This window comes from Heteronotia binoei, chromosome 15 (assembly GCF_032191835.1).
Source record: "Heteronotia binoei isolate CCM8104 ecotype False Entrance Well chromosome 15, APGP_CSIRO_Hbin_v1, whole genome shotgun sequence".
Lineage (NCBI taxonomy): Eukaryota > Metazoa > Chordata > Lepidosauria > Squamata > Gekkonidae > Heteronotia > Heteronotia binoei.
In genome coordinates this window covers 67,457,438-67,470,825 of record NC_083237.1, presented here as the reverse complement: position 1 = coordinate 67,470,825, position 13,388 = coordinate 67,457,438, and the positions used below count along the sequence as shown (strand labels likewise).

General features: G+C 53.0%; 1 protein-coding gene across 1 annotated transcript in view; it reads right to left on the bottom strand.

Moving 5' to 3' along the window:
- Positions 1-13,388, bottom strand: part of KCNH6 (potassium voltage-gated channel subfamily H member 6) — a 91,409-nt gene that overhangs the window by 36,135 nt on the left and 41,886 nt on the right. The window contains exons 3-4 of the mRNA XM_060256246.1: positions 11,431-11,586; positions 7,239-7,447 (exon numbers count right to left, since the gene is read on the bottom strand). Of these exons, the coding sequence (XP_060112229.1) occupies positions 7,239-7,447; positions 11,431-11,586 (365 nt within the window). The remainder of the gene's footprint in view (positions 1-7,238; positions 7,448-11,430; positions 11,587-13,388) is intronic.

Here is a 13,388-nt window from a genome sequence, read left to right as displayed (position 1 = left end):
GAATGCCAGATTCCATCCTCCAAAGGGTGGGATGCCACAGATTCCACTCTCTCTCCTCTCTCTGCAGGGGGAGAGAGATATGTTGTCTGGAGTTCAGTTGTGATTCCAGGAGATCTTCAGGCTCCACCTGGAGGTTGGCTACCCTAGGCCTGACAGCACCCTCTGGGTGAATTGACTTGATGCCGCCTGACTTAACTCTTGTTTAGCAGCAGATTTCCTATTGCAGCCAGTGTGACTTAGCAGTTGCCAATTCCAGGTTGGGAAATTCCTGGAGACTTGAGGAGTGGAGCCTGGAGAGGGCGGGGTTTGAGGGGTGGGGCCTCTGACAGGTACAATGCCATATACTCCATCTTCCAATCCCCCCATTTCCTCCTGGGGAACCATTGTTCCCAATCTCCAGGTGAGGGCTGGAGATCACTCAGAATTAGTTGGTGGGTGGAAAGACAGCAAGGGTGGCATGAATGTCACGGGTAGTTGAGAGGAAGAGGTAGTTGGAGGGTGGCAGTTGGAGAGGGTGGGAAGTTGGGGGTGGGTGTGTAGACATCAAGGGGGGGCCTGAATGCCTTCACTTGGGTGGGTGCGAAGATAGCAAGACAGACCCAGAGCCTCTTTCTACAGCCCGTTGTATGTTTTCTCACAACAGACCTTATTCCTAGTTGTTCACAATTTGCAACTTTGTGTGCTGCAGCTCTTTATGTTGGATGACAGTTATTAAATGAAAAATTATCCCAGTGAAATGCTGATATGGTTAATTAATGACCTGAAAGAAGGACTAGCATTTTGGGTGCCCCTTTCCCTGGCCTAGTCCTTTTCCACCACACCTGTCAAGTCCCTCATTCTGTCTCTCTTCTCTCTCGCTCATCTAGCCTCCCTTCCCCCCTTCTCAACTCCCTTAGTTATTTACAACCCTAGTGGGCCTGGCAGGATAGCAGCTTGGTGTGTTTATTGCTGATCTCTGCATTATGTCTGCCGGAAGAACGTGAGGTGTGACATCTCTTGGTTCCCAATAGTCTTATCAGCTCTCAAGAATGTGGTAGAAGCTTTGTAGTAAGTTTACAATATTATGGTAACCCAGTAACCCCAAATTTGAATGTTGCCCGCCATCTAGCAACGGCTGGCATCTATCTATAAAGCCCGTTTTGCCTCATTGCTTTATTCGCTTCACTGAATTGTCAGAAGTCACTTCACCTTAGTTCGAAAATAAATGAATCTATTTGAAACAACAAAGGATCTCGTTATTTGGAGTATTGGGGGACTTGACAACCTCCCCCAGCCCCTGGTCACAACAGAGGCAGCCGCTTAAAAGGTCAAGAAGGTGGTGTGAAAAGCCTCAACCTTGGCAAACCACTGCCTGTCAGAGGCAAAGCTGGCGGCAGCACCCCCTGAAGCAGGGCAGCTGCTGCCAATGACTGGGGCCCACTCTCATGCCTACCAGCACCACTGCAACACTGAACTTCCTGACCTCCTGCTCTTGCCCACTTGCAGCTGCTGGAACGGCCCTGGGCCAGCCATAGCTCTGGCAGAGGTTGTCCTTGAAAGGGCAGCTGCTGTGAGAGCCCTCTCAGCCCCACCCACCTCACAGGGTGTCTGTTGTGGGGGGAGAAGATATAGGAGATTTTAAGCCGCTCTGAGACTCTGATTCAGAGAGAAGGGTGGGGTATAAATCTATAGTCTTCTTTTTCTTCTCCCCTCCCCTCCCACCCCACTCCTCTCCAAGCACCAGGGGAAATGCACTCAGATGCATGTGGCATCTCCATGTGGTGTCAGTACACTCTTCACAGGACCTTCTGCTGGCAGATCAGGGCAGTCCATGAGGGCAAAAGTGCAGGTGGGCATGCTAATGGGCAGCAGAGGGGTTTGTGAGCAGGCTGCAGAAGGGCATGTGGGCAGTGGGGGAGGACAGGAAGAGGCCACAAGCAGGGGTGGAGGAGGCAGCAAGCCCTCTCGGCCCAGAGTCCCTTGGCGGTCTCTCGCCAGGGCTGCTCAGATCTTGAACTGGCCCTGCTGACTTGGTGGCTGCGCACAGCAGCTCAGAGGCAAAAGACGAGTCTCCAGGCAAGGAAACACCACAGCTTTCGTACGGCACATAGACCTGCCTCTTCCCTTCCCTCTGTTTCTCAGATATACCTTTGGTGCCCAGTGCCATGTCCTTAATGCCCTCCTCACAGCAGTCAGGGAGGGAGTCACTAGAAGCAGGCATCTGGTACCCAGTGGCATGCTTGGATGCAAGTTAAAGAAATCACATTATTATGAGTTCACTTCTTCTCTGCCCTCTTGGGAGCTAAAGTCAGGCAAAGAATCTTGGCTAGAGCCCTTCAGTTGGATAGAGCCCACGTCCATATCAGGAGTATCAGGACCAAAATTTTGCTCCAGCAAACTACCATCGAACAGGCTGTCCAAAGGGAGAGCTGGAGCTGTGTTGCAGGAGCCCCGTCGGAGGAGTCTGCTGCCCCCAAGCAGGTGTCAGAGAGCGCCTCCCCCCCCCCCCCGCCCGGGCATTCTGACCCACTGCTCAGGGCCCACTCGTGGCTCCTCTGGGGGCTCCTTTTCTCCTCCCTCAGTCTCTTGCCCACATCCAGGCAGGAGAGATGAGACTGCAAAGGGCATTCGTGGCGGAGACAAATCAAAACCCATCGATTTTTTCTCCCTGAACAGAGAGGAAAGCACCCGTCAGCAGCCAAGAGGCCAACTATGTGAGGGGGAGGTGGGGGGGGGGGAGAAGAAAACCAATTGTTCCAAGAGTCAGTGGGGAGGGAGAATATACAAGAATCATGTGATCCTCAAAGAGTGTGATGCCATGGGAGAAAAGGTAGGGAGTGGGAGCAGGTGTCCACAGTGTGGGGCAGCTTCTCTGCAGTGCCCCCCCCCGTCCCCATGCATCTGCAGGGCAGGAGAAACGGCATCAGGGCCTGCGGTGGACAACACAACAGAGATGCGCTCAGAGAACGTCATCTTGGGCCACGTCTCATTGCACTGTTTGCCTGGCTATTCGATCGCTGGTGGGAAAGGATGGGTCTGATGTGGCACCTGCCCCCCCCCCCCCCACAGCAGACCAGCTGCAGAGTCCTGCCCCTTCTTCAGGGTGGCACAAGCTGCCAGCCACCACGAGGGAGGGAGATACAGCCCCGTCCAATTCACCCGTCTCTGTAAAAGCTGACATCTGTAGCAGTATTTGGATTATGTCACTATCTCTCCTGCTGTTTGTGCAGGTGTCCTGGAGTCCATGAGATGATGCACTCCACAGCTACTGAAGAACTCTGGTTGCATCTTTGACATCTAACTGGGAAAGTTTCAGAAGAATTACATCAACTGCCTTTTAACAGAGATGAAAAGGTTTAGTTTTGTTTTCTTATCTTGCTTTAGAATGATTCTAGATTATAAGGACAAACCAGATGTATTCGAATGCACCTGTTTGACTATCGCACATGCACTAAGACAGATAGTAATTAAGAGATTCCTGGAGATTTGGGGGGTGAAGGCAGGAGAGGGTGTGATTTGGGAAGGGGAGGGACTTCAGAGGGGCACAACGGCAGGGAGCCCACCCTCCAAAGCGGCCGTTTTCTTTAAGGGAACTGATCTCCGTTACCTGGAGACCAGCTGTAATTCAGGGAGATCTCCAGCCGCCACCTGGAGACTGGCAACCCCGTCCCCCTCCATCTTTCCATATAGTCTAAACCTGCCTTCCCAGCGGGACAGGATTATAATGCAAGCCAGGCAGAGCCCATCTGAGAGGCGGCAGTCAGGCTCACCACAACTTCCCAAAGAGAGGCTCAAAATCAGACGGTTCACCAAAAGCTTTTCTCAACAGGATGGAGGGCGAGGCCGGGGATCCCCAAGGACGCGGGCCAGCTCGGGGGTCTTCGGAGCGCCCCCCCCCCGCCCCCGAGAGAGAGGAGGGCAAGCAAGCTCCCGGCGGGAGGTGGGGCAGCGGCTCTTCCACAGGTGGGCTCCGCGGGCCGGCTGGCAGCGCGCAAGCAGCGGGTGCCCCAGAGGCCCTCTAGTCCAGCCCCCCGCTCAGGGCAGCCGCCCCACGAGCTTCCCCGCCTCCCCCCGCAGCCGCCGCGCCCCTCCCGCCCTCCCTGCCCTTCGGAGCGCGCTGGCTGCGCGCCGGTTGCTCGCGGGGCGCCCGAGGCTGCCGTCTGGGGAAGGACGAAGCGGCCCCCGCCCGGCCCAGCCCAGCCCCGGCCCCGCTCACCGGCTTCAGCTTGAGCTTCAGACTCATCCCGGCTGGCGGGCGGGCGGGCTGGAGTGCGGCGGGGCCGGGGAGGAGGCAGCCCAGCGCCCACGTGGCCCGAGCCCCACCCCGCCCGGGCACAGCGGCAGCGCCCCCCCCCCCACCCCGGTGGGCAGGCAGGAGGGCAGAGGCGGCCCGCAGGAGGACTCAGCTGCCCGCTCCAAGCCCCCAGGCCCCTTGGAAGACCAGCAGGCAGGAGGGGGGGCAGGCACCTCTCGGGATCTCCTCCACGCCCCCAGGAGGGCTCACTCACCACAGGTCGCCGCGACTTCCCGCTACACACGCACACACACACCCAAAACTAGGATAAGAACCCCCCCCCCCCCCAGCGCCTTTAGAGGTCACCCCCTCAAAGCAACCACAGAGAATAAAGATTTGCCCCCCCCCCCACTATAGCCCTTCTCTTGCTTCCTCCAGCTCCCCAGGTGCCAGCCTTCCTCTCCTCCCCAGAGAGGCCGTTCCAAAGGGGTGGCCCCCACCCCCACCCCCTGCATTTTGCCACCCACATTTTGCATTCTTTTGCAAGCTCCTCTCACTAGGAACGCTGGTCTTCAGCACTCTCCAACCACTACTCCCCCTGCCATGCTTGCACCATGAACCTGGCACGCATCAGTTTTCCCTGCCCTTCTCTGGGGTAAAGAAACTAGCTTCTGTTTAATAATAAGAGCCCCCTGAAACAGCAGCAGCTCCAAACACTTCTCCCTCTTTCACCTTCTTCCGTGAACCATGAAGCCACGGGCCCTGCATTAGAATCCTAGAGTCGGAAGGGACCTCCAGTATAGTCCAATTCTCTGCACAAGGCAGGACATTCACAAATACCTCCCCCCCCCCACACACACACCCAGTGCCCCCTGTTTCATGCCCAGAAGATGGCAAATAAACAAACAGGATCTCTGGCCAATCTGGCTTGGAGAAAAATTGCTGCCTGCCCCAAAGTGGTGATCAGCATTTCCCTGGGCGTGTAAGAAGGGGCCACGAGAACTAGATGCAACCCTTCCTGCCCTCCATCCCATGATCTGCCTTAGATCACAGGATCCGCATTGCTGTCAGATGGCCAGCTAAGGATCCGCCGGTAATTAAGGATCCGCCAATGCGGTTTGAAGACCTATACCGCTGAATAACTGTACTCATTGGACTGGTTTTAATGTTGTTAAGTTTAGTGTTTACTGTTGTTAAATCTAAAGGCTTTTAACTACTGTATGTTTTTATAAAATGTTGTTAGCCGCCCTGAGCCTGCCAAGGTGGGGAGGGCGGGATATAAATAAAATTTATTATTATTATTATTATATTATTATAAGCTTCTGCTTGAAAACCTCCAAAGAGGGAGAGCCCATTGCCTCCTGAGGAAGCCCATTCCACTGAGGAACCGCTCTAACTGTCAGGAAGTTCTTCCTAACGTTGAGCTGGAAACTCTTCTGATTGAATTTCAACCATCCAGCCTCTGCTGAAAAACCTCCAAGGAAGGAGAGCCCATCACCTCCCAAGGAGGAAGCCTGTTCCACTGAGGAACCGCTCTAGCAGCCTGGAAGTTCTTCCTAATGTTGAGCTGGAAACTCTGGATTTAATTTCAACCTGCTAGTTCTGGTCCGACCTTGTGAGGACAACGCAGGCCGCAGCTTCAGCAGTCCCACTAACTATGGCTGCCCTGCGAGCCTCATTGGCTCAACCAGCTGAGCAGGTGGTAGTTCTGCTTTGGATGGCCCAGTCGCTGCTGCGCCTGGCTTCTGAATGGGCCCATCCCGCGTGAGTGTCGATGGCTGGCCAGGCTCCTTCCCAGGCACATGTGGCCAAGTCAGCCTGGGAAATGCTGTGCAATTAAACTGACTGCATGCAAAGCCACACAGTTTTGGGGGGTGGCAAGATTTTCAATATGAACAGAAGGGGTTACGGCACACAACAGCAACAAAAATGACAAAGGCTCCAAGGTCCTTCACTTTGCAGCCTGCAGAGCTCGACAAGGGAGCACAGGTGACGTGACGTTGGCAGACCTCAGGGTGGCAGCAGCAGCAGCGCCAGTCCCCGCCAGAAGCCTTCCATCGACTGCCCTTTCCCTCCCACCTTCAGCCAAGGGCTGCCAGCTCTGCTCCCGCCACCGTCCTGCCAGCTAATGACCCGGTATTGACCGGATGGTGTCATGACTGGTCAGGCAGCAGCCCTGTTGCCTAGCAGCAGCCCTGTGAAGGCAGCTGTGCCGCCCCTGACCCCCCCCCCCATCTCGAGGCACACCAGGCATGCACGGTGGCGGCGGGGGGGAGCATCCTGCCCAGGGTTTGCTTTGCAGAGCATGGGGTGCTGCTGACTGCCATCTGAATAAGTGGGTGAAGCCCCCACCAGGTCTCAATGAAAACACAATAAAACAAATGCTTGTTGCTTGTCCAGCATCCCGTGCCCAGCTGGGAGCAGCCGCCGGAAGACCCACACTCAGGGTGAAGTGGGATTGCTTGGCCCTGACTATAGAGGGAGACACTCCCCTTGGCTGGAGATGGTGCTGGTTTCTGCTGACAGCCCAAGGGATGAAGACGAGAGCTCCTTCTGGGCAGCAAAAGGCTCGTGTCCCTCAGCAGCTCTCAGGCTCCCCTCCTGTATTTCTGTACAGCTTAGAGGCGCCAAACATTCAGAAGTCTGCCTGGAATGGCACAGCAGAGATCTGCTCTGTTGTATCTGGATGAGTTTCATTTTAGAAGAAGGAGAAGAAGAGATTGGATTTACACCCTGCCCTTTCCTCAGAGGAGTCTCAGAGTGGCTTCCAGTCTCCTTCCCCTCCCCACAACAGACAGATCCCCTGTGAGGGAGGTGGGGTTGAGAGAGCTCTGACAGAAACTACCCTTGAGAGAAACAGCTTCTGACAGATTTATGACTGACCCAAGGCATGTGGAGGAGGAGGGGAGAATCAGCCCCAGTTCTCCCAGATAAGGGTCCCCATGGCATCAGATTTTACTCCCTGTCCTGGGAGCACAGCTCCTGGCCAGATGGTCACCATGGGCCTGACAAACCACGCACATACCTGAGTGACCTTTTCGGTGACATTCTGCGTCCGCTCAGTCACTTTGTGGGGTGCGATGATCTCGATCTCTGTGGTTGAGCCTGAGCGATGTTTCTCCAGGTTGAACTCCACAAAGTTGAGGGTGAACTGCGGGATCTGGCTGATGGTCCTGTACTTCATGAGGTCGGAGTCGGATGTGGAATTCTGGCTGGACTTGAGCTGGGGAGCTTCTGGGGAGAAAGAGAATGGAGAGGCCATCAAGTGGGGTGGCCCATGACATCTGCCCCAGAAGCCACAGGCGTGCCTGAAGTCTTCCTGCACAGGGCCCCCTGTGGAGCTCCAAGGGGAAGGAGGATCACCCTGCCTGCCCACTGCAGCCCCTGCCGGTGGAGGCTTCTGGCGAGGACAGAGGATGGGGGCCTTTTGCCACACCCACCCCTGCACTCCAGTCAGCTCAGATTTTTCTCGCCTGGCTGTGGGGCAGGGCATGAATGCCTTCTAGGGTCTTTGCCTCACTGCCCAGTGACGTTCCAGCCCTTCTCTGAATGGGCCTTGCCCCCCCTCCCCACACGGGGGGGGGGTCTGTGTTCCTTCAACTGGGAGTGGCCACCCCAGCAGCCCTCTCCTCTGCGGACTGGGGGCCAGGGGGCAGGAAACCGAGGAGTGAACTTCTGCCCTAAACGCTGCTGGGTGATTGCTCCCAGGCTCTCAGCATCATCTACCTCGCAAGGCTGTTGTGAGGATAAAAATGAAGAAATGAAGTCAGCCGCTCTGGGTGCCCACTAAGGGCTCAGTGAAGCACATCAGTGAACAATCCCTTCTCCTGGTCCAGTTCTTCAGACGCCAGAGCCCCCCTCCCCTCCCCTCTCCTTGCTGGGCTGGGCACGGGGGAGGGGCAGTGGGACCTCCATCTTTCAGTCCCTTATTTTATTTATTTGTAGGCTGCCTTTCTCACTGAATTTCAAGGAGAAGAAGAGAAGCGATGGGATTTCTTCCCCACCCCTCCCTCAGAGTCTCCTTTCCCTCCCCCTCCCCCCGTGAGGTGGGTGCGGGGCTGAGAGGGCTCTTTCAAGGACTGCTCTGAGAGAACAACTCCTTGAGAACGTGTGACTGACCCAAGGTCACCCAGCTGGCCCCATGTGGAAGAGGAGTGGGGAATCAAACTCAGTTCTCCCAGATTAGAGTCCACCGCTCTTAACCACAACACCACACTGGCTCCCAAGGTGGGTTATGCGGCAGGACACAGTCAACAGGAAGACGAGACCACTCATCAGCAATGCACTTTTCAGCAACCGAAGGAGCCAGTAAAAGAGCAGCACAGACCCGCCCCCTCCATCTCGGTGCTGTCTGCCTGCCAGACTTGGGCTTTGAGATGAGATGGCTTCAGCTTCATCCCAGGCAGATGGCACAGCCAGCCAGATTCATTCAGCCACAGGGATGGAGCTGCCAAATGGGGGGCTGAGGTGCTGATGTGGAAGTCAGCCAGCCCTGAGAAGGGAGACAGGAAGTGGATGGAGAAATGTGGGGTGTGTCCCAAAGGGTGCTTGCAGTGGGTCAAAGAAGAAGACGACCACATCGGATTTATACCCCACCCATCACAGAAAGCTGAAGTTGGTTCCTTATTCAGTCCTTATTCGTGAATTCAACCAAAACACTGAAGAGAGTTTGACAGCTCTGTCTGAACCCCAAAATAAGGCCTGGACCCCCATATATCATGCACCCTCTTCTCCAGGGGACTGCCCTTCAAGAAGACATGTGCTCCCTCATGGGCCAATGAGCGGTTCTTGTGCCAGCTGCTCCAAAACAAGGTGCCCCCAGGACAGACAGACACTGGGGACAGGCTGTACCCCAAAACAATGTTTGCATCACCCCAAGTGATACATTCCCACGCTCGGGGCACTGTCCTCTTCAAGAAGACATGCAGAGGTGCCCGGTCCAAACACTGGTTCTGGCACCACAAGCTTCCAATTGGGGCGCCACCTAGAAGCCTGTATTTTAAAGGAGATTTGAATAAGGAATTATTTGATTGCTTGCCCTCTGCACCCCCAAAAAGAGCATCATCCTGGGGGCACCTTGTTTTGGAGCAGCTGGCATGAGATCCGCTCATTGGACCATGAGGCAGCACATGACCTCTCGAAGGGCAGAGTCCCTGAACGTGGGGTTGTATGGCTCACAGTGCTTCAAAGTGCATTGTTGTGGTGTTTTGGATTACAAGCTGTCCCCAGTGTCTGCCTGCGTGAGTGTCCTGGGGGCTCCTTGCTCTGGAGCAGCTGGCACAAGAACCACTCTTTGGACCATAAGGCAGCACATGTCCTCTCAAAGGGCAGAGTTCCTTGAATGTGGGGTGTGTGGTGGTCCATATTGCTTTTTGGGGTGTAGAGGGCAATCAATCAAAATAGTTCCTTATTCAAATCTCATTTGAAATACAGAAGAAGAAGAATTGCAGATTTATACCCCGCCACTGGTGCCCTCTTTCCCCCTCCCCCCACTGCCAGGCTGGAGGGAGCAAAGAGTTTGCCCTGCTGCCCCACAGGGGCTGCTCTCACTCCATGTGCCCAGCCTCGACCGCAATGCCAACAGTGGGCTTCTTGCTGACCAGTCACTGAGGCAGAAATCCTGCGGGAGGAAGTCCTCTTCCGGACAGGGGCGGTGGGGGGGGGACCTGCCTCTCCTCCGGAACAGGCCTTTCCTGAGAGTGAAAGCCTCTCTCTCTGCCTTGTACAAATGCAAAAGAAACTATGTCCTAAAACACACTACAGTACAAATGATGCAGAGACATAGAACCATAGAATCAGAGTTGGAAGGGACCTCCAGGGTCATCTAATCCAACCCCCTGCACAATGCAGGAAACCCACAAATACCTCCCCCTCACACATGCCCCCCGTGACCCCTGCATTCCATGCCCAGAAGATGGCAAAAGCCTCCAGTCCTGGAAGTGTCGGCTACCCATTTGATGTGTTGTGGAGGAGGCTGTATCACAAATGAGTGCTGGGGTGACTGAGAGTGTTCTGACTGCTACACCACACTGGCGGCCCTAAGGGACAGTAGCCAGCAGCCAGGCCTGGGGAAGCCATGCAGTTGGGGGGTCTCAAGGCACCCATGGGGGCTGCCAGGTCCGGCCCCAGTGCGTCCTCCCTCAAAGGCCAAGACCGCCCCCCCCCTTTCCAGACAGAAATCAAGCCTAGAATCTGTGGCTGCCTAGAAACCAACACTGAGGCTTTCTGGCTTTTAAAGCTACCCATGTTCTTTTTATCAGTTGGGTTTTTTTAGAAAAGCCCAATGTAATTTTTTTATTCCAGATTTTTCTGCAAACTTGGCGGATTTTTCAGGTTTGTAGAAAGTTCTGTTTGTCCATTCATGGTTCCAATTACAGGATTTAAATGTCTAGCACCTGAAAAACGTTTACAGGATTTAAATGTTTAGCACCTGAAAAAAATTTGTATTGTATTTGGTTAAATTGAATGTTTTTAAAAATTAATGTGATTTTAAACCTTTGTATAACTATATGAATATGTTGTTAGCTGCCCTGAGTGGGGAGAGCGGGATATAAATAAAATTTTATTATTATTATATTATATTATTAAAATATATGGTATGATATAACATAGGTGTTTTGAGGGCGAGAAAAAGGTGCAGGGAGACTGCGCAATAGAAGGGGTGTCTGGGGAGGCCATGTGAATTTTAAAAATAGGCACAATTGAGAAAACCTTTGGGCTAATTCCGAATGTAGGAATTTGGCCGTAGAGCCTCCAGAGACATTGCCTTGGGGTGATCCATGGCCAAGGGGAGCCATGCTGAGCTCCCAGGGTTGTGATATTCCCAGAAAGCTCTTTGCTTTGGGACTTTCTTGCTCTCTCTTTCTCCTTCACTAGGTACAATTTGCTTCCTTTGTTCCTTCTTCTTCTTCACACCATTTCAGAATGTTTCTGGCTCACAGTTTTAGAGTCTTTCTGAGACAAAACAACTCTTTCACAGGTGCCAGTGTGATGACAACTATTTCTCTACATGATGGCTCAAAATTACAAGCCAGTGCACATTTAAAACAGATGCATTACAACTTCCAGGTAAAAGTCAAGCTTGTCATTTGCCAGAAATCCCCCCTAGAGTGCCCTGTGCTCCTTTCTCCACTCCTGACCACCCTCCCCCTGCCTGTAGCTCCCGTCTGGTGCTGCCCTGACTGCTGGATAGCCCTGTGCAACTTTGAGCCTCTCACCTGTCCGCCATCCTTGAGAGAGACGGTGATGGAGGCTCTGCCGGGTACTTCGGGCAAGAAGAACTGCCAGATCCTCAAAGTTCAAGATGAACATGATGACCGCACCATCCTCATTTTTTACTGGGACTACATCCACCAGACACCGCATACATGAGGCTGCCATGAAAAGGGAGAAAGAGAAAAATGAATGGGTTCACAAATAATTACAGACTCTGGTGCTCTTCAGTGCCGCAACTTCCCCTGAATTGACTGTGGTTTTATTGTGCCCTTTGATAAAGCTCACCACTTACAGTGAGTGGCACATAGGCTGGGTAACATTAACTCACAGCTAGGTAGAGCCTGCTTTGTTCAACTGCTTCAGAGCAACACGGCTGCCCTCTTGGATCTATCAGACTGAAAATAAGTGAAAGGTACAGTCCAGATATAGGTTACAGGTTAACAACTCATCATTTCTCCCATCTAAATGTCTCCCGCACAAAAGTCTTTGAATTAGCTCCCAGATCCCGGTGTTGCTTTTCTCCAACTTTGCAGACAATTTCTGTTGGTACCTATCTTCTGTTACCATGGAGACAAAATTAGGCCTCAGCTTTCCACAACGATCTACCCTTTACTGTTGTCTCATTTGTTACCAACAGTAGTCTACATAAATCCATAAAAGAATAAAATGAATATATATAAAGGTTAGTAAATATTGATATTATACTATATAGTTTAATACAGACACGAATACTTGTAGGTAAATGTTGGAAGCAGAGGAGAGGACTCACAAGAACGGTTCCAAATTAAGGGTGGGAAGGTACCGGCTGAGAGGTGTTCAACAGTGGAATGGGCTGCTGAGGGAGGGGTGGTGAGCTCCCCCTCCCCGGCTGTTCGTAAGCAGAGGCTGGATGAACACTCGTCAGGGATGCTCTAGGCAAGGAGTGGCCAAACTTGCACAGCATAAGAACCACATAGAATAAATGTCAGATGTTTGAGAGCCGCAAGTCAAGGAAGGAAGGCAGGAAAGAAGGAAGGCGGACAGAGGGAAGAGGGAGGGAGTTGTAAAAAAGCAAATTTAACTTTAAATGCATTCTGCAAGCTGCTGGTTGGCTTGGCTTGGAGAAGTGATTTAAAGAAAGAAATGCCTTCCCCAGGCCAGCTGATGGGGTGGGGTGGGGCTTCCAGAGTCACACAATATGTGTGAAAGAGCCACAATGTGGGTCCCGAGCCACAATTTGTCCAGGCTGATCCTGCACTGAGTAGGGGGTTGGACTAGATGGCCTGGATGGCCCCTTCCAGCTCTGGGATTCGAGGATTCTGTGACTCCTTGTAGGGCCTGAAGGTTTCCTCTTCTGTGTTCACACAGAGTGGTTAACAGGGGGCCCTACAGACCATTCATTACAGCCACGTTACCTGCTTTGGTTTCCATAGAAAAATGTTTCTCACAATATGCCAGCCTAAAGGAGGGTTATATTTCAAACCTTTTAAAGCTACAAAAAATAAATTGGATCTTCATGTAAGTACCCCCTTCTCTTCTAGAACACCTAATATATGGGTTCCCTTTTTAACACAGACCACTTTTTGTTTGCAATAAAAACAGTGCTTTCCCACGGAGGAAAAAGAAGGAACTCTTTCAGTCCTTTAAATTTAAATAAATGCTTTCGATTAATTAGAAAAGAGATATATTAGATATGCCTTGCCATTTATTAACAGAAGAGATGGGCGGAGGGATGCTTTGCATCCAAGGTGGCCTTGGGGGGAGCTTTGTGGCTGTCCTGATGATAAATGAGGCATGAGACACCCCCCCCACCACCCCCGGCAGATTTTGGCCTCACTCGAAGCAGCGACTGAGGAGATGGTCCGGGGCCATTTCACCCACCTCTGGCTCTGCACTGCCCACGGCCATGGTGGATTGATGCACCTGCCGACCCTCTGAGACTGAAGGGGGGGCTGCCTGGTTGCCTCCTCTTCAGGCAAAG